General features: G+C 35.8%; 1 protein-coding gene across 3 annotated transcripts in view; it reads left to right on the top strand.

Annotated features, from left to right (window-relative positions):
• ARL15 (ARF like GTPase 15) overlaps positions 1–21,326 on the top strand; it is a 226,262-nt gene that overhangs the window by 86,028 nt on the left and 118,908 nt on the right. For all 3 annotated transcript variants that reach the window (XM_074932223.1, XM_074932222.1, XM_074932224.1), the window contains one exon: positions 6,038–6,246. In XM_074932223.1, the coding sequence (XP_074788324.1) occupies positions 6,038–6,246 (209 nt within the window). The remainder of the gene's footprint in view (positions 1–6,037; positions 6,247–21,326) is intronic.

The raw sequence follows: 21,326 nt of genomic DNA, 5'->3' as shown, positions 1-21,326 counted from the left end.
AAACTGTAGTGAGCCAGTGAGCAGAAGGGCTAAAGAGACAGAAATAGCAGCTGTGGTAGACTTGATCCTTTCTTTATATGCCTACTAGTCTTAAGTCACATAGAAAGATGCATTTTGAGCTTTATTTGATATTACATGCACTGTTACCAAAGGTGTGACTGCAGCTCAGAGGAGGGTACATCTTAGCCTTGTTGAGTGCTGGCAGCAACTGTCAACCTGGAGAGTTGAGCTGCTGGTTCTGAGATTCTGGCTGTTATTGACTCTAGCAGAAGTGGAAGAAGGGCAGAGATGGGGAGGAATATGTAGAGAGGAAACTGGCAGGTGATTTTCTTTGCTAGCCCTAGAGGACTTACCGTGTGTTTGTGCCTTTAAAAAAATAAAAAGAAAATGAAGCAGGGGTGATTTTGAGAATGGCTGTCATACATGAAGTCGAGTTTAGTGTGGTATGCCACCTGTTGCAGACTATTAAAGCTTCAGACTTCTGGCTTAAATAATTGTTAGAACATATTGCAGGGCACATATTTTCTTATCTTCCTTTTGAAATAGTATGTAAGGTTTTTTAATGAACTTTTAAAATGAACTTTATGTTCCTGACAAGAACGGGAAGTTTTTGTTTCAAATTTTATGTTTTCTTTTAAAATGGTAGTAAAATACACACTCTCAAGTAGATTAAACTGACTTTCTGCAGGCAAGTGTAAATACAGTGTTTTTAAAACTTCCAAGTGCTTGCAGCCTAAATGTTGTTCTAACAGTTTCAAATATCAGAGCAGGTGGAGATTCACTTGGAGATGGCACTTAATTTAGCTAATAGGGAAAATACTGCAGGTTTGGCTTTCAGATTAATCTCACTGGGGAAGCCTGGAAGGCAGACAAGAAATGACAGAGATGATTTCCATAAACTTCAGTTTGATAAGAAAAATAAAAAGAAGCACAGTAAACTTAGGTGTATTTCTGATTTTTGTATATATTGAATATAAAGGCAGAAAATTTATTCCTCGATATTTTTTTTCTTTTATGATGTTTATTCAGATTATTGTTGAATTGCTGCTGTGAATATAGGTGATCTAGTAATCTCAAAATGTTCTTTCAGGGAAAAAAACATGCCAATATTTTTCTGCCATGCCTTTGTGTATGATTGCAGGAGTGCCCTGCCTGAAAGGCTAGAGTAAGAAGGCTGTGATAGCAACTTCTCTATCTGTGTGTGTCTGTCAGTGTGGACAAACGGCATGTACATAGAAAACCAGCTATTTTAGAAAGGATTTATAACTTTATTTGTAATAAAAAGGAGCTAACAGTTTAAAAATGAGCTAGTATTAAAAAATAAATAAATCTATATGCTGTATTTATTCAAGAGGAGTACTGGGACACCTAAGTAGCAAGTATGCCCAAGATGGATAAGGAGCAGCCACATTTCTTAAAAATGTGTTAAGATTTCTAAGATTTCAGGCATATTCCTGATTACCTAAGAAAATATCTCAGTTTTCCTTATGAGGAAATGATTAAGAATTTATAAACCTTATGCAAATTTAGAAAGTTATTTCAAAATTCTTTTAATAAGATTTTCTTGGGGTGGGAGGTGTATTTAAAGATTCTGCAAAAACAGATGAGATTTCTTTTTCCCTTCCCCTCCCCTTCCCCCCCCCCCCCGCCTTGGGCCAGTCTTTCGTGCAAAAAGATTTTGTGGTGCAATTGTCACATTCCTTGTAATAATTTCACATTTTTGCTACTCAGAAACACTCTGTTTAATATCATTACAGGAATTAGCTATGTAATTTTTTTATCAACTACAAAACCTTTAAAATAGTAGGTGTCTTTATTTCTGGTGAGTAGATGTTATATTTGAAGTGATAGAAAAGCTGGTTGCAGCCAGCATTCTTTCATGGCCCCAGGTTAACTCTTTTTGGTGGGAAGGAAAAAGTTCTTTCCTGGATATGAGATTACAACTTCTCCAGAGCTGTGATGTACTTTGAGGTGAACAAGAGTTTTCATGCACAGGCTAGACTATCTTAAAGCATGGACTGTGTGATATTCGTTGTGCTTTTGATGGAGGCTTGCTGCAACTTTGACAAGTAACAAATCTGACACCTCTAAATTGCTTTCAGTGGATTTTTTCTGTAATACTATGTTCTGTTCTGAAAGTACTGAAAAGGAGGGAATTGAAGGTAGCCTCAAACTGCTGTGGATGAAGACGTAAACAGAGGTATTCATAGTTGAAAGGAAGATTTGCAGCTCTGCATTTTGTGTAATATTTACAGGGGTACATAATTGTGCGAACTGTTTTGGATGTGTATTGAACTACACATAAGTCTCAAACTCTTCCCTTCAGCTTCCAGTGGACATTTGAGAGGGTACTGTTGGCACTGATACAAATCATAAATGGTGTTAATATGGACGCACTGTACCCTTGGCTGATAATCAAAAGAATTTATTTGATATTAAAAAAATTACAAATGAAAACTTACTAAAATTTTGAACAGTTAATTGAATAAAACTGCCCTGTAGTAATGTTGGCTGATTGGATTTATTAATTACAGCAACCTTCATTTCTCTGGAGGGAGAGAGTTGTTTTTTCCTTCTTTTAAAAAATAATTCAAGCCTGTGTTTGATTGAATACTGTCTTTTCTAATAAGTGATGTGATTGTGTTTTAGAGTGTTGTGGGTTGTGGGTTGTTGGTTTGTTTTTTGGTTTTTTTTTCCCCAGATAATGTGTAAAATGGGATGTTTTAGTCATATCACAGGCCTCAACCCACTCCTGTGGGTTCATTATTGAGGGAAGCAATTCATATGCCTAGGCATGAGTCGTGGCTGTTGCTTATATCTGATTAAAATACTACACTGAATGTCACATTTTAATGAACTTTGGCATAGCACATTCCCCATGTTCCCTAGGTCTAATGTGAATTGTTGTTATGTTTTTCTGATGTTTTGGAGATTTTTACCTGAGGTAACTTATCTTTAGATTTATTTATTTATTTTAAAATCTTAGTTTAGGCATGAAGTGGTTGAAGAAAGAATCATGTGCTTGCAAAGCTGTTAGAAAAACACATGATATTGGGCTGACAAACCTAATGAATGCTTTTCTTGAGAGTTATTGATAGGACATTTTGGGTACCAGTTAAGGTTCTGGTTTTATCTTAGCAGTCTCTGAGAGCCAAAGGATGTTTAATGGATGCACATTACATTCTGGATGGCTGAAGAACTCAGAATTTGAATTTCCCTGTCTTAGAAACCTTTGGAATAGATGAAAAGGTTAGTTCATAAACTAGTCTGTGCTAAACTGCCCCTTTAAAAACACCAGCTTACTCTGTAAGACTGAATTTCTCATGCTGTAAAGTGCGATGGCTAGATCACTATTCACAGGCCAGCGTTTTCTGCCCAGGATAACACCATGACATACTACGTAATGCTCTGGAGAAAGAAGCTGAGAGCACGTTATGCTTCCTCGATATGAAGAGTTAAGGCAAAAGAATCTAAGCTTATTTATCTTGTAGAAATGGTGATTTCCAGTTGCTGATAGCTTGTTGGTGCCAAGATTTATTTTTCAAGTGCATTTACCAAAAAGTGAGTTAAAATGACACCCTAAGGTACACACTTTCTCATTCTTTTTTCTTGAATGCTTAGCGCAATTTTTTTTATTCTTAAACCTCAGGCTGTGATTTTCTCAGAACTGCAGTGTAAGCAAGTTCAGAGCAGGTCATTATTGTAATGGAAGATCCCAAAGGAAATACCAAGTCTTGTTGGACATTATTAGTTGGTTCTTATAACTATGCCATGATGTCTGGCCAGGGCTGGAGAGAAAAGAACTACAATGCTTTGGTGGTGTTTCTTTTGGGACTGTTGATGTGGAGAAACAATGCTGAGCCGCCAAAGAACCTGGACCAAAAAGACAGGACCATAAGGTCAATAAATGAGCATACTGCTTTTCTGGCTCCAGTGTCCCATGTAGGGATCTGTGAGATGCTTTCTTCCATGTGCCTGTGTACAGTACAAGGAGTCAAATGCTCTGCAGTTCATCACACAATTTTTCTCTGTAGAAATAGTAAGGTAGCAAAGATAAAGCTCAGGGTGTGGCAGCAACATGTGGTTGGAAAGTAGCTGGCTGAAGACAGTTGTTATGTTGCTACAAGAAAAAAAAATCACTTTCATAGAACTGATCATAATGTTGGCCTTTCAATTCATTGAAAATGATCCTCTACCATTTTTTAAAGTAATGTGATACTTCAGATGCCTTTAACACTGCAGTGTGTGGCTATGTAAAGAGTGTCCCTCTGGTAACTTGCTCTACTTCATTCTGACATAAGTGGTTGTTTGGAAAGACTGTGACATCTAGCAGATGCTATGAAATTCTTTACAAGTACAATTGTTAGGTATTCTGGTGGTACCAAAACAGAACTAGCTTTCAGTGCAGTCCCTCTTCTGTATTTGATCTTCAAAAGTTGATAAAATAAATGAAACACCTGTCCTATTTGTGCATTGTTACTTTGAGTCTGGTTAAATTAATAGAGAAATTAAGCAAGGTCTTTACTAAATCCCATGACCATTTACCTTTAAGTAATCAACTCTTTAGGTGTCTTGCAGAAAAAACTCTTCAGGTTATTTCTTCAGTATTCTCTGTAGAAAAAAGTGTGTGTTCAAATGTTTGTTAGCCACCTAAATTAGAGTGCTTAAGGTTCCAGTGCGGCATCTACAGAGAAGATAGTAACTCCATGGGGCGAGTTTTGGATACTCTGAGTTGGATGCCTGAAGTACATGGTGTAAATTACTTTCTAGATATTTATTTCTTCACCTTTGTTTAGTGACTGTCTTTTCTGTTGCACAATGTCTAATTAAGTGAATATTTTAAGTATCTTATCAATGTTATGGTAATTATGTTGCGTTACATTCTCATTTTGTGCCTACATGTTGCTTGGAACTTTTGTGTAGTTTTGTTTCACTGAAAAACGGGGTTTTATTATTATCAGCACTTGGTATCTGTGTCTGCATTAAAGTTCACTTCTCCCTATCTCGAAGTAAGAAAAGTGTCTGTAAAGGATACCTTCAGCGCATTTCTGCAAATCACTCTCTTGCAGACATGTCAAAATTTCTTCTGGAGTATTGCTGCTGCTGTTCACTTTTTAGTGTTAGTCCCCATGAGTGTCGTACTGGATTCAGACATACAAAGAATCGCCCATATCCAAATCATATTTTAGTTTGACAGCTGTCAAATACAATTTTTTTTTCTCTACCTCAACGTTACAACATATGCTGCTCTCCAGGGGAGACAAAAGCTTTCTGTAGATAACCTTATTGCTTGGCTTCTGTTGAGATGGCTGAGTGCTGCTGAACTGTGCCCTAAAAGTTACTGTTGGCACGAAAGCCTGTACAGTCACTCATGTGTCTACTCTTGGGGTCTTCCAGAATCCTTAGTGTGGTTCACAGAGCTAAAGTAGTTGAAATGAATGCCTTTGCATGTTGTTACCATAGCTCCTCACTCACTATTCAACTCACTATAGTCCATTCTCCTCATTAAGTATCTAATTACTTTAATAGGCTTTCCTGACACCTTTTTTTCCCTAGTTATGAGTGTTTGCCTCATGATTTGGAGATAAACCGAAAGATCTTATCATGCTCAGAAATGAGCAACTGCCATGACAGAAGCTACAGGTTATGGCAAGGAGCTGCAGGGCTGAATAAAAAAGAATGGTGGATGGTTTAGGTATTAGTACCAAGATAATTCAGTGAGAAGATATAGAATTAGACTGTCACTGGATGCATGGTAGTTCTGTCAGTACTTATTAATGGAGCAGAAACTTTTAGGGACAACAACTGCATTGAGTCAAATTCCTTCTTTATTTAAACAGTGTTAAATTAACATTTGTGTGTTTGTGTTGGGTTTATGGTTGCTTTTTTTCCTTTTTATTCTTTCAGTGATGATTATTTAGGAGAAAATTTAGTCCGTTGCTTTGATTGTTCCAAGTAGAAGGGTTATTTTCAAATACAAGTGTTAAATCTGTTTAATTATTCTTGTTTTAATTAGTTCTTATTATTGTCTTGAAAGGGGCTGACAATATCAGGAAATACTGGAGTCGTTACTACCAAGGATCCCAAGGGGTAATATTTGTATTAGACAGTGCCTCCTCTGAAGATGATCTAGAAACTGCTAGGAATGAACTGCATTCTGCTCTCCAGCACCCACAGTTATGTACTTTGCCGTTTTTAATACTGGCCAATCATCAAGACAAGCCAGCAGCTCGCTCCGTACAAGAGGTATGTTAACATGGCAGCATCTTGCCTGTTTGTATTTACTATCTGCACACCACTAACCCAGTATTACTTATTACCCTCAACATCCTAGTTAAGGACTGGCCTCAGTTACTCTTTGCTGTAAGTACGCAGACCAAGAACAGTCCCAGCCCCTAAGAACTTAATCCACTGCACTCTATACAGGCTTAGTTGTTCTGGAAAACAGACAAGTAGTACTTGGATCCAAACAGTTCTCCTGTTTTCACCACGTTTTGCTTAAGGGAGAAAAGACATTTTTAAACTACTCTTATCAAAAGCTGCTGGGACAGTGATTTTTTTTAACTGGGTTGTTTATTTGCTATTAGTTTTAACCCTGCATTACTCCATTCTTTGCAAGTGCTTAAAGCCATAGATTGCAGCTGTAGGTTGTCTTCTATGTAAAAACTTTTCTTTTTGAACTGCTGTGTACTGATGTGAGGGCACAGTTGCAATTTATGTTCTAAAGTCCTTAACTTGTTCTAATTTTCTTCTTTTAAGGAGTAATGTCTTTGTCTAATTTGTAGCTATCACATAGTAAGCTATATAATTGTTCTGTTCAGTGTACCTTTTGTTCAAGTTTCTGAAAAATTCATCTTGCCTACGTTCCTATCATGTCACATACCTTTGAGGAAATGCTGAAAGTTACTGATTTTTCATGAGAAACTCTACTTATGCTTCTGAAGCTGTAGGAAGAAGTTAAAAGTTTGGTTATGTCATTCTATTCATAAATGTCATTTAAAGGACTCTTCCTATTAAAGGTTGTATGTGAAATCTCCTGTTTGTTCTGTGAGTCATGTTTTTTATTACAGCAGGGTGAAAACTGTTTCAGCACCTTCCTGTGTTGCTGCTTTGTATTTAAACTTGTTGCTTTCTTAGATGCACTTTTGTCTAAAATACGATCTTTCTGAAGAATGCCAGTCCAGTTCAGTGCAAAACTTACTGATCTGCAGGATAACTGCAGTATAGTTATATGTACTTTCTGTGCTGTTTTATTGCTATTTATGCCTCATTTCATAGCCAAAAATAAATAAAAGGTAAAAATTTAAACTTACTATGTGTTAAAAAGGAGTAATGTAAATGTGATTGGAGTATAGTGATGTTTTTAATAGGAGAGGAAGAGAATAATGACAACTGTGTAAACTACACCATGAAATATTCTACTCAATTGTTGGTCCTTTCCTCCAACAATCCATGCTTAGGAAAAAGAAAATAAAAAATAAAATAAAAAAGAAAGGAATTGGGATTTAGTATGTCAAGTTACATAAAAAGGTAAATTGAAATGATGCAGGGGTAGAATCTGTAAGTTCTAAGTCTTGTTCATCTGAAAATAGATTTAGGAAGAAGTAATGGATATTAAAAGGAAATGTAATATGGATTTTTATATATCAGTTTATTAATTTCTTCTAGTTTATTGTGCAGTGTAAAAGCAAAGCATGTATTCCTAAACCTTCCACTTAAAAAATGTCAGTATCCTGAGACACATTCATTTTATTCATCCAAATATGCCCAAGGTGTTTTGATTTTTACTTTTTTCATAGGCCAGTAGATTACTTTTTCCTTCAACAGAAATGCTTTTTTCACATGATTTAAGTATTTTTTATTGTACTATTTTTTTCCTTTTTAAAATGGCCAAATTTGTTTTAAAGATAATTGAAGATTTTGATTATAAATGTAATTTAAGAAATGTTCCTTGTACAGTTTCATAAGAATAGTAAATACAGTACCAGTTAGTTTGCTTTACAGCAAATTAGAAATGTAACTCTCCATTTTGCAGTTGAGCCCATGTGAATAGATTTTTGGACTTGAACACAATCTGTTCTATGAGATAGCATTTCTTCTCTTTTATTGGCAGTACCCTCATTTTGTTCTCATTACCTGTTGCTTGATATCTCAGTAGAGGAGTAGATCTGTATGCTTACAATAGCATTTAAATATGTTTCTGCTGTATGGTCTTTAAAAAAAAAAAGTCTTTCAGTGTATTATCATAGTAAACAAGTCTTGATTGATACTTTGAGTCTATGAAATGCTGAATACAAGAATTTTGTTAAATATGCACAGTGTATGCATATTTTCAGGAAAAAAACCCTGTATCAGAAGCTCAGTATATGTTATTGAAAATCTCCACTTAAGAGTAGTGGACAACAAAATTACAAAGAAAAAAAAGAGAATGTCACAAAGTTGTTATTCTGTAGCTGAAAAAATGAAGTCCTGTGTTTGCTGTGTATGCAGAGTGGGAGCCTTAGTCAGTCGCTTTTGCCAATGTTAAAATGGAAATTTGTTGCGTTCCTAAAGTCTTTGCTGTGCTGTTGTCCTCATTATTGAGATATGAAATGAAAGTAAAATGCTGAACCATAATACCATTCCTTATTTCAAAAAGAGCATATTTAAGGATTTAACAAAACTAATGTGTTGAGCACTCAGAATTTTATTAGACATTTTTGCAGAGCTAAGTCCATTAATTACAGGTATTTCATTTTTTATGTGTCAGAAGGCAGATGAATCACAGTTGAAATTTGTATGTATTCTTTTAGGCAACAAATTGCCTTTCTCTAATGAATATGAAAGGACTTTTTGTAGTATAATTACAGAAAATGTCTGAGTGGTGCATAAAAAAAATTGTAGAAAAATATTTATCTACAACAAAAATCCTTCACAAAACTGTACAAGTGCTAAGCAGTTCTGTGACAGATGTTAGTTATATTGTTGGAAAGTGCAATTGCTTCAGGTTTTCAGGATTTTATATTTTATTAATGTGTTTTCTCCATGCATTACTTGGGTAGAAATAATATTGTAGAAGCTGCATGCTGTAAGTATTAAGCAATGTAACAAATAGTATAATTCAAAACTATAATGGCTATTTGTTAAAATATCCAAATAATTTGTTTAATTTATTATATGTAATTCAACCTAATTCATTTTGTTAGGCATATTTCGACAATATACTTCATATTATTGAAGAAATCAGGATAAATTACAGGAGAAGCTAAGTCGTAACACTAATTAGTAAATATAATAATTTTTTCTGTGTTCAGTTGCTGGTTTGTTGTTTGCTAGTTTTTTTAATTTTTAAAATGAATTCAAGAAAGTAAATTTAATTCTAGTAACTGTAAGTGAAGATGACATTTAAAATATTGTGCCTCTTATTTCTCTTATGCCAGCTTCTATGGTGTTTATTCCACATTCCAATGTCAAAGATATTTGTAAGTTATATTGTTGTTTCTGTGGCAGCAGTGCGTTTTCCAACTGTGATTTCAACTGAGGAATGCTGAAATAAAAACTACATATATTAAGCAGACTGTAAAACTCAAACAATTGTATTTGAGTCAATAAGTATGCTGCAAGATAATCTTATTTTAGGTTAAAATCACAATAATGAAGAATTAATCATATGTAAGTCAGTTCTTACTGCCGTTTTGGAAACCTTCTGAATTAATAAAAATAGTTACCAGTGAAAAATCAATATAATTACTCAGCAGATGGGAAGATGGTGGCATATCAATTTGGCCACTATTTCCAAAATACCAGATGCAATTCTAAAACAGTGTACCTAATGATATATATTTTTAATAAGTATCTTGCTGACGGAGTATGCTTTTGGTTTTCCAGCACAAAAGTGCTTCTGATTATAACAGCTGGTATTGATTAGTCAGATTTCTGTTACAGGCTTAAAATATTACAGGAGATTTATGGTGATAAAAGCACTGTAAATTGCTTTGCAAGGGAACAGCAGCACTACTATGATTCCCAACTTGTTGATTTTTATTTTGGAATGTATGTTACTTTGTGCAATAATATCAGAAGCTGAATATTGCAGTGGATTTCTGTGATTTGAACCAGTATGCAAACAGACAGTTGCTTTCTTCCCAGGTCAGAGCAGTATTTAGGACTCGCAGATAAAGATGTGTTGGAAGCTGTCCATTGCTGCTGTATTTTAGGAATAGGCTGCGCTGAGTAAACACTCGTCTGAATCTGTTGAGGGCTTCTGGAAGTCATGTAGGACTGACCTAAAGAGAAACCCAATCGAGCCAAACCTGACCAGTTCAGTGGTGAAGCAGCTACATGTTTGGCAGCATGTTGCTTTTGGAGAGATTTTTTGGTTTTTATATTTAAGGCTGTTTTCAAGATTGTAGTTGGACTAAATGATCACTATAGGTCCCTTCCAATGGAACTATTCTGTTCTAAGATCATATATGTGAAGACATTCTTCAAGTGTAACCTGTTGGTGGGTTTTCTTTTAGTTATCCAAAAGTGCAGGCAATTAATATATTTCTTTCATATATATAAATTGCTGACCACCAGTATCAGGGGAAAGAATTGCAGATATGTTCTAAATTCCTGTTTTAAAAAATGCTAGAGCTTTTTAGTATAGACTTACTAGTAGATAGTGAAACAAAAGTCTTCTTAGTCTATTTTAATATAATATTTTATCTTTTTAAGTATTGTTGTCAGGAAAAAAAAAAGGTGAAAAGATAGTGTAGTGCAGTGGTCACAAGTGCTTTTCTTTCTCTTGCATACAAGATCTTATTTTAAATTTGCGGTACTGATAGGTGTGTGAAATTCCAGAGCAGAGTCCTTCCTATTTTCTTTTTTCTTTGATAGAGCAAGATTAAAAATATCTTTGAAATGCAAACAGTGTTTTCATAAGCAGGTGTGAAAGGTTGATCCCATGTTTACATAGATGGTTATGTATTTATTTATTTGAGAATATTTTAAGGCATTTGGGTTTTGAATTGTGAACAGTGGTTAATTTGGTTTTCTGCTAGCAGAAAAGTGGAGGGTGACTCTCCTTGTGAAAAGAGCCACCTTAGGGATGTGAGGGCTAGTATGTTTCTCTGCAAATTTCTTCTCTGTTTATATCTGGAAATAATTTTGTAGATAAACAATGTCTTCTTGATGCCTTAAGTGTCTTAAAGCTAAATAAGCATTGCAGGAGAATGTCCAGATTTGTCAGTGTCTGTGGAGGCTCGGCTCTTAAGGGTGCCAGGGAGCTGGAGCGCTCTAAAAACTGCACTTTCTGGGCCAGCTGATACTTTGTGGTCTGAGTTGGCTGCGTATGACAGGCTTAATTCCAGGATGTAATTACTTCTTCTTTTTTTGGCATCTTCATACTATTTTGCCATGGTTAATGCCTTCTGTAGTTTCTGCTAGTTAGGGGAAAATGTTTTCTTTTTGGAAACCCTTTTGACGTACCAGTTAGATGTCATTACTAACAATCTGAAAAGCTGCATTGAACAGTGATACATGAGGAGGTTTATCTTCAGAGAGTATGCAGTACCTCAGCTAGCAGTTTTGAGCAGATATTGTCCCCAGCAGCAGGTACTACAAAAACTTAGCACGAAATAGAGATTGAAAATCAAAGCACTCTCTGCAGTCTATCCCATCCTCACCGTGGTCAAGCCTCTCACATCAGTTCACCTGTCTGAATCCTTAAAGACCAGCTGTTTTAAATCTGTGTACTTTCTGACAGGGACATCCATAGCAAAGTTAGACTGGGGGCAGATTTTTGGTTCCTCAGGAAACTGTTTCTGAAATGATTTATTTTCAGATTACTGCATCAAATAGCCAAAATATGGATTCCTACCCTGTTTTGAGATCATAGTGACCTTAATGACCTTAATATTTGCAATCCCCTCACTGCAAATACTTCTTTTCGTCCAAGGTGTATCCCCTGATATTTGAAAATTGTTTTGGAGCTGGACTCTGCTTTTCTGAGTATTGGCTGCTTCATTCACAACTGTGGCCTTTGTGGGAATAGGAGTTATTTGTTAGACTTCAGTTATGAACACATTTGCAGGAGAGAAGGACATTATTAAACTGAAGTTTAGGAAATATTAGTTTTACCGTGTTTAGAACAATGAAGAAATAACTCCTATTTACACGTCTCATAAGAACTCCCATTCTGGTTAAAAAATTTATTCAGACCTATTATGAAGATGATTTAGATATAAAAATATCTTAAATAATGTAACTAAAATACAATATAAAAAGATAGTTTAAGTAAAAATAATCTGTGAATACATCCACATCCTAGGCAGATGTAAACAGCAAAGCAATTTCATATAGTTGCAAGACTGTGTTCAATGTAAATATTGAGGAGGTAGTGTTTGTTTTAATCATTGCATAGTTAGAATGATTATACTAATAACACGTTGGGTATTTAAAATAGTTATTACTGCAAAATGCAAGTGACTGTATAAAGAAATTAAAATAAGAAACTAAAAATCTTGGGAGAAGCTGGATTTATCTGTTCTCTTTAAGTCACTGGCATAGGAGGAAATAATTCAAAGAAGAAATTAAGATGATCTGAAAATGAATTTTAAAGTTTTTTTAAGGATTTCTGATATCTAGAATGGCTCTACTTTTTGTGAAAATCCCATTATAAAAAGGTGACATGAAGAATCCGACCATTAAGCATACTTTTTCTTTACATGGATTTCTCTTTCAATTATGTTTTACATACAATAAACAAAGCCATGCAAAATAAAATCCCCAATATATTTTTGTGAGATTGAAAGATGAATTGGAACTGTTGATAATCTTTAGGAGATTAATACAGTTTACAAATAACTGTGCTGTACTAATGTATGTGGCTCATTTAACAAAGACGAGTATATCTCTGAATAGTAAATTCCTAGCTCTGCTCTTGACAAAGAAGTAAATCTGCAAGAAACTGAGTTGAAAGAGTGCGCCTAGAAAGTGTGGATTGGAATGTCCCTCCTGAAGATACAGAAATGCTTGATCACACCTGCAAATGTACACGTATTGCACAATGTACAGGGAACTGAAGAACAGGACAAGAGTAGTTAAGACACAGAGTAGAAGTACTGTTCAGTATACACCAGCTTCACAACATCAGACTGTCCTTAGAGAAGTAAATCTCTTAAATGCCCCTTGTGGCTAATGGTGTCAGTACAGGTGTGCGAAAAAGCTTCATGTTTTGGAGTAGATTTTGGATTGCTGTATATAGTTTCAACATCAGTAATTTGATTTTTAAAGCAATTTTTGTGTCTGCAAATGGTTGTTTTATATGTATTTAGATAGGTTTACTTGAAGTGTTTCTTTTATCAACAGTACTGGCTGGCATGCTGGCCTCTTTGCCTATCCCATCCTTCAGTGTGTGACAGTCCAACTGTTGTTGTGACATGTGATGAACTAGTTTGGGTATAAAAATTATTTAACTACTCCCTTCCTTCCTCCTGGTCTTATTTTCAGACAGACTCAGCTCACAAGACTGTTGGATAAGCTAGCATACAGGCACAAATGAGATGGGAAGAAGGTGAGAGTGGAAGTGATACTAGCACAGAGAAATGGTGGTGTGGAGCTCTAAACCCTAGTGAGACTTGGACCTTTCTCCTTGCCACCTTTCTCACTCACCGTTTTTGGGTTTTTTTATCCCACTATACTGAACCTCAGTAGAGGAAGGTATGCAGGAAGTTCTGGGAAGTAATTTTTTCATATTACTTAACAATTACGTAATTACCTGGAGCAGGTGTGCAAGTACTTTTACTGGGGTTGGGAGAGACATATGAAAGAAGCATTTATTTTCACTATGTGCTTTGAAAAGTAAATGTCCTTACTGTCTTCCTAGACAAGGAATAAAAAAGCAATTGTCATTCAAAGAGAAGGAGTTGGTTGTACTTGCAGAACTAAACATAGTGACTGTGAAGGTAGAGCATAGTCTGTATAAATAAAACCCAAAGTGATTAGAGAAGCTTTCAAATAAAAAAAATATTTATTCATCTTTCAGTAAATGCTTTTCATTAATATTTCTATTCTTATGAATGCTTATATTCTTAGAATGCTCAAAGATTGCTGGAGCTGCAAAGAGTGCAGCTTTCTAGAGTTCTTCCTGAAACCTTTTTTGCTTTGTCAAAAGTTGCTGGGCTTTAGAAGAGAATTAAATGAGGCCTTTGGATACAAATCTGACTACATGATTCTTATGATCCTTTTGGGCCTCTATGTCTGTGAGTTTAGAGGAATTACCAAGTGCTCAAAGATTTAATTACTGTGTGAGACATTTTGCATGAGCAAGAGATGTATTTCTTTCACAATAAATAACTATTTCAAATGGAACAAAATAGTAGCTATACAACTACTTTCCAAGTACAGCTCTACAGTTTTTATAAAAAAAGATCTCAGAATCAGATGAAAAAGAATGGAAAAGTATTTAGTAATGCACTGGATCAAGTTTGTGAAAACTCAGCTATTGTATAAGTGATTTAGGATGTGTTTTCCTTTGAGACATTCTTATATTTATTAGAATGAATTCTTGAGTGCAAGAACACAAGCTGCTGCTTTTGAAAAGATAAGGCCATATCCTTCTCTTTTTCATTTTTTTAAAAGAGAAAGTATAAGAAGTCTTTAATGCTAAAATAAGCTTACTGACTGAAGGGAATTTAGCTGTATTGTGAACCTTATATTTACCAAGCGAGAGGCTCTCTGATTTTGAGTAGTTGAACTCTTTTCTTATTATCATTTATACTTGGTACTCAATATAACTGAAGTAAATTAAAAAACAAAAAAATTGAAATTGATTATGATCACATAATCTTTATTACATTAGAGTAGACAGGCAGTGTATGAAAAGAATTTTTGGTCTCAGTCCATTCTGCGAGAATTAGATACTTCCATTCCATGAGAGATGATGATGACCATCTTTATTGACCATGCCAGAGAGGTTCAAAAATAACTGCAACAGGAGAAAATCTATCCATTTCATATCCTTGTAGATAAGTAAAGTTGGTATTTAATAATGTGCCTCAAAAGCAGAAAATTTTCAGCTGCATCAGTGCTACGTGCGCTGTGAAGTAACATAGATTAATATTGTCTGTAATTCACAACATCTCAAAGAGCTTACTGGGAGCATGTGTTTGCAGAGTTCCTTTAAACCTGCATCAAATAGAAGGTGCTCAGAGTTCAGCTTGTGTATGGGATGCTTTTGGTGCCTCTTAAAACTCAGTATTTCTGAGGATGCTTGAGGGAAATTTCCTCATGAAATGAGGGAAATGAGGCATGAGGGAAAGCAAAACTGAAAATTGATGCATCATTAGCCCATCAGAAGCTGAAGTTTCATTAGGTGGGTGAGCATAAAATTCCTCTGAGCAGGAATGAACCATGCAGCTCTGGACACGGAGATGATGGCATACATGTGAGACTTCATGAAACAATGACATGTTTCCTGGTGACATGATAGGGAAAGCATCATCTTTACATCAGCATTCTGGATGCATGTTACTGGGATGATGCTGCAGTGGTCAAAGACCAGGAAGAAAAGACCTACTGTTATAAGGGGATATTAAATCCTTTTCTATCCATTCTCAATTCTGAAATGTTGCAGTATTTTTCCCCAGGATTGCTTCAAGACATTATGCTTCTGAAAAAAACTCAGATGCTCTGTGGGTATGAGGGAAGCCAAAATTCAAAACTTCAGTGGTATTGAGGACATTGTAGTTTTTGAAAATGGGATAATCCAGAGATAAGGAGTAACAGGAGTATGGAAGGGAACAGGTGATAAATCTCATACACCTCTTCTTACTGGCAGTAAAGCACAAGAGATGAGTAGAGGGTTAACTGTAGGAATTTCACTAAGGCCAAATGCCGGGGGCTGCCCTTGGGGCACAACAACCCCCAGCAGCGCTACAGGCTTGGGGAGGAGTGGCTGGAGAGCTGCCAGTCAGAGAGGGACCTGGGGGTGCTGATTGACAGCCGGCTGAACAGGAGCCAGCAGTGTGCCCAGGGGGCCAAGAAGGCCAATGGCATCCTGGCTTGTGTCAGCAATAGCGTGGCCAGCAGGGACAGGGAAGGGATCTGACCCCTGTACTCGGCACTGGGGAGGCCGCCCCTCGATTCCTGTGTTCAGTTTTGGGCCCCTCACTACAAAAAGGACATTGAATGACTCGAGCGTGTCCAGAGAAGGGCAACAGAGCTGGTGCAGGGTCTGGAGCACAGGTCGTACGGGGAGCGGCTGAGGGAACTGGGGGTGTTTAGTCTGGAGAAGAGGAGGCTGAGGGGAGACCTCATCGCCCTCTACAGCTCCCTGAAAGGAGGGTGCAGAGAGCTGGGGATGAGTCTCTTTAACCAAGTAACAAGTGATAGGACAAGAGGGAATGGCCTCAAGTTGCATCAGGGAAGGTTTAGACTGGATATTAGGAAGCATTTCTGTCCAGAAGGGGTTGTTGGGCGTTGGAATGGGCTGCCCAGGGAGGTGGTGGAGTCCCCATCCCTGGAGGTGTTTAAGAGTCAGGTTGACATAGCGCTGAGGGATACGGTGTAGTTGGGAACTGTCAGTGTGAGTTTAATGGTTGGACTGCATGATCTTCAAGGTCTTTTCCAACCTAGATGATTCTGTAATTCTGGGTTGAAACAGAAATGCAAACCAGAAGGGAGTTCAGCAAGTTCAAAAGTGGTGAAAGGTTCCACAGTTCAGGGAGGATGAGGATGGAGTAGTACTGAGACACTGCCCTCTGTAGGGACGTATGCTGAGAACAGTATCCATTATTTCTTCAGAAATCTTTCTGTCCAGTGCATAATGTCATTTGGTTCAAAAAGAGGAAACCATTCTCCCATCCCCTCCTTCCAGTGATTGAGCAGCACTTGCAGACATACCCCTGAAGAAACATGTATTATCCACTCTCTAGCATCTGGGAATAATTGTCTTCATAAGACTAGAAGCAGAGTTTTGAATATAATGACATTATTCTAATGACGATTTGTTGATACTGCAGCATATTATTAGTCATGCTGGAATCTTCAAAAGTGTAAATGTTTCCTCAAAATAGTTTAAATGTTTAGGAAATGTATTACAGCAGTCTGACATGAAACAGTAATTTGTTCTACTGGAATCTCAACAGCCCAAAATTTTAAGTTAGTCTGGAAAAGAGTTATTAGTGAAGGATCATACAAATAAACTAGGAAACATATTTAAAAAAAAAAAAGGCTAAACTTTAATTTTTTTTTCTCTTGAAAATATGTTAATGTATTTTTGAGATTTACACAGGTCATTTTTTTTTCCTCAGTGTTCACACGAAGAGTATATAACAGTGCATTGAATAATCCATGGTGATTCATACTCAGAATTTCTCAGTATCTTTTCTGATCTTCACTATTATCTTTGGTTGTTCAGATTCTGCTCAGATGTGGAGTTGCAAGGTTCAGAAATCGTCTAAAAACTAAAGACTTGATATTTGTGTGGAGGCCTTTTCAAAGTTAATGAATGCTGAAGTTCCTCATTCAGGTATTAATACTGCAGGGCATCTAGCAAGTTGTTAAAAAATCCCAACTTGCATTATTGAACGAGCTCTTCTTAAAGGTTGTTCATCTCATCCACACACATTGTATAGAGGAGGATAATTGGGATTACTTCATATGTCATATATTTGCTTTACATATATACATATGCATTATATATATTTAAACAAATAAATGCGTTATTTGTTTAAAATTATGTTGTCACATCTGTCTTTCTGTCAATACAGGTTCTGTAAACTTTTTGGAGTATTTTTTTACAATGCATTATCACAGCATTTACATTCTCATCTTGTTTTTATGTTACTGTGGTAATAATGCTAAGAAATTATTTACTGAAATTGTATGAAACATTTGATTATGTTAAGGATTTGTTTCCTCTGGTTTCCTATAGCACTGCTGTACTGCAGTAATGCTTTTGCAACAGACCATATATTAACTATAAATCTACTACCAAATATTCTGTTCTGATTTAGATACCTTTGTTCCCCTTTCCTAATTATGCCTTTACTTATGGCTGAGGATAGAGGAAGTAAGAGTATGAAAACTGACTTGCTCTCTACTGCAGGAAACTAAAACTCTTCGGAGATGTAAATGAAAAGATGCTCTGTCACTGGTATTGCAGGAAACATTGGGTCTCTTTAGCTGCAGCAGCGTCTTCATTGGTGGCACAATGTGTGTTCGTTATGTTAAAAATATACAACTCATTTTGAGTGAGTAGAGTTATGTATGTGATTTTTAAGATGCATTATGTAAGTTAAATGTCATATTTAATTCATTCCGGGTAAGTAGAAACTATCCAATGTTGCTTTCAGAAGCACATGTGTGCACAGAACTGTTAAACAGCCATTACTCTTCGTTATAATTTGGTCTGTTCTGTGTATCAAAATTAATTACTTACAGATAATGGTGTTACTTTATTGTAAAATCTTTTTTGGTTTGTTTTGGACTTTTCTGTGGTTTTCTTATTTGTCTTTAATAAATTGCTACATGAACAGAAGCTACAGAAACTGCACATTGTTCCAAGTATTGCAGGTGCCTGCACATCTGTCATGTACCAGAAGAGTTAAAACTATATAATTTTGGTTGACTACTTCTTCTGTGGACATACTACCTGTATAATTTCTCATGATGTTTAGAATGCATCTTTTGTTTAAATTAAAGTCATAATTGAATGAAAATTGATTTAAACTACATTTCTGAATGATATTTATATAATGGAGAGGAAATCACCAAAGTTTTCTATTATTATTTATCTTGCTAATTCTCTTAAGGTAATTTTGAGTTCTATTGGAATCTCACGGTTAGCACTTTAAAAATAATCTTACTCGTAGAAAATATTCTGAACAACAAGGTATTCCATTTTAAAGCCAAAATGGAGTGTTGTTAAGGGGGAGGAAAAGCTTAGTATCTTTGTATTCTGATTTATTATACAGAAGGCTGTTTTTTAACAAAAAAGGGCTTTTTTTTCTTTTTTTCCCTCCACTATTCTCAGTCTCTTTTGATCATTGATCTGGGTGACCCCACGCTCAGGGGTTTTTTCTTCATTTGACATGGACAGATTTTTGAAGTATAGCTCTCCTTTGGGAACCTCGGGCAGTTCCACTTGACTAACCTGTGATCTAATGAGCAGTAATGCAGGGTTACAGTGACCATTTTGTTTGCTTTGAGGGAGGATGGCTAGACAGAGAGTGGGAGAGGGGCGGTGTCTGTGGAGAAAAAAGATGCAGGGTGATCGAACAGTGTGAAAAAGACTTGTTAGCCCACATTAGTGTGCCTGATTTACTTCACAACGGGTCAGGAAAGGCCAAAGGCAGGGTTGTCATTAAATTGCAAAGTTGAAAATCCTGGTATTCAAAAGCATTCAGATTTCTGAAAGTTGTAAATTGGGAAGTTTGTGCTTCATGTTAAATTTGCCAGGAAGATATACAGAAGTACCAGCTTCTCTAAAACGTGAAAGGTACGTTATAAAATCATGCTGTAAATATAAAAAGAAAACCGGCTTTTTAAAGTACTTTCATGGTTGACTGTTTTACAATGAGACTGGGTGCGAAAGAAAGGCCAAACACTAACAAGGTCGTTGCACTTTCTTTATGAGCCCTGGGGACCCCTTAATTATGTGCCCGTGCTGCTTATTTTGAGATCTGTAGAATGTATGTGTGTGCGTGTTCATATAATATATAATTTTTATGTGTATTTATTAAATACACATATATATATACACACATATGTGTATGTTTGTAAAAATAAAATTCTAGCACCAGTTGCCCAGAAATGCAGATTTTGAGTCTTCTGCAGCGTATTATGATTTTCTTTTTCTCGTATCGTTTATTGTTTCTCTTGGAGTGAACATTAAATACTAATTTTCATGCCATTGGTGATGAAATGAACACAGATTTATCTTAAATTTACATTTACAAATGCAGAGACCAAAAAAACTATTTTTTATGTTCTGAAGAATTATTTTTCCTAATAGATGTTGCTTCCTAACACTTGAATTAGACCTGATAGCCTGTTTTAAGACAGGCTAATATACTTTGTCATCTTCGGTTAATATTTGCAAATTTTTTATTACTGCTTCACAATAGCAAAAAGAAAAAGTTGGAACTGCCTATTTCTGAATTTACATTTCCTCTTCTGTTTTATTCACTTACTTGACAGTGGCATGAATCACCATGATTTGAAGAGTACAACTACCATGCAGAATATCCTTTTAAGCTGTTGCATTGATAGCCTTTAACTCATAGCGAACTCTTGTCATTGCTATTTCTGATCTGTCTGGCTTTAGTAAAAATCAAAGTGCAGCCTTTTAGCTATATTATCATTGTGCATTGAAGCAGTAGGTAATAAAACAAATGGGTGGTCTTAGGGGTAAGGTACTTTTTTCTGTCTGCTACCAGAAGTTTCACTAATTGATTCTTACTCCTGCTGGCTGTCAAATATCAGTTTTCCACAACTGGCATACAACTGTGTTAACTTTTAGATTGTACTATGTGGACAGAGTTTGTTGTCTTGATCTTTGTGTGTCTCATTAAGACTAGTAAATACACAAAGTTAAACATCTGAAAACACTTGACCATAATTAAAAGAATTTCTCTTATCTGACTTCAGGAACTGTCCCCACTTGATCACTGAAATAATTTAATTGACATTAAGGGAGTGTCTCTTCTTGATTAAAAGGAAGAAAAGACAATAGGATGTCAGGCTAATCATTAACTTTCAGTACTTACTTGCATTGGATTACATATTAATATGTGGTGCCAGGTTATTTTTTGGTTTATCTTGATCCTTTTTTGTTTTCAGTGAACATATGGTATAGTTTTACCTCCTGATAAACTGAAGTTTACATGACAGTTGAACATGGAAAACAAAGTATATTTTCTATATACGGTGCCACATTTCTCAATGACTTTCTCCCTGTGTCACTTCTGTTTTCACCACATTGTAAAATTAATTCATTATTAGAATTTTGATATAGAATCAATTTATTTTGAAACAGCATAGAGTCCAAAGTAGCTTAGTGGTTACTAGACTCAAAGACTAGTCTCAAATAATTTTAGCAGGATACATTTCCATTTTCTCTATTGGTTTAACTGATGTTTAGTTGCAGCGTCTTGCTGGAGATGTGTTCTAGGAAGCCCTGCACTTGACTAGCTTTCTCTGTAGCTTTAGGTCATGTTAGTCAATGGAAACTTATTAGGGCATAAAATGATGGGAAAATGTTTAACAAATCAGAATACTGAATCAAAACACACTTAAGCTTTACTACTATTCTCTTTCCATCGACTTTCTCCATTCCCTAAATAACATTGTCTGTGCGG

The sequence above is a fragment of the Athene noctua genome, chromosome Z (assembly GCF_965140245.1).
Source record: "Athene noctua chromosome Z, bAthNoc1.hap1.1, whole genome shotgun sequence".
Lineage (NCBI taxonomy): Eukaryota > Metazoa > Chordata > Aves > Strigiformes > Strigidae > Athene > Athene noctua.
This window is presented reverse-complemented; position numbering and strand designations above follow the sequence as displayed.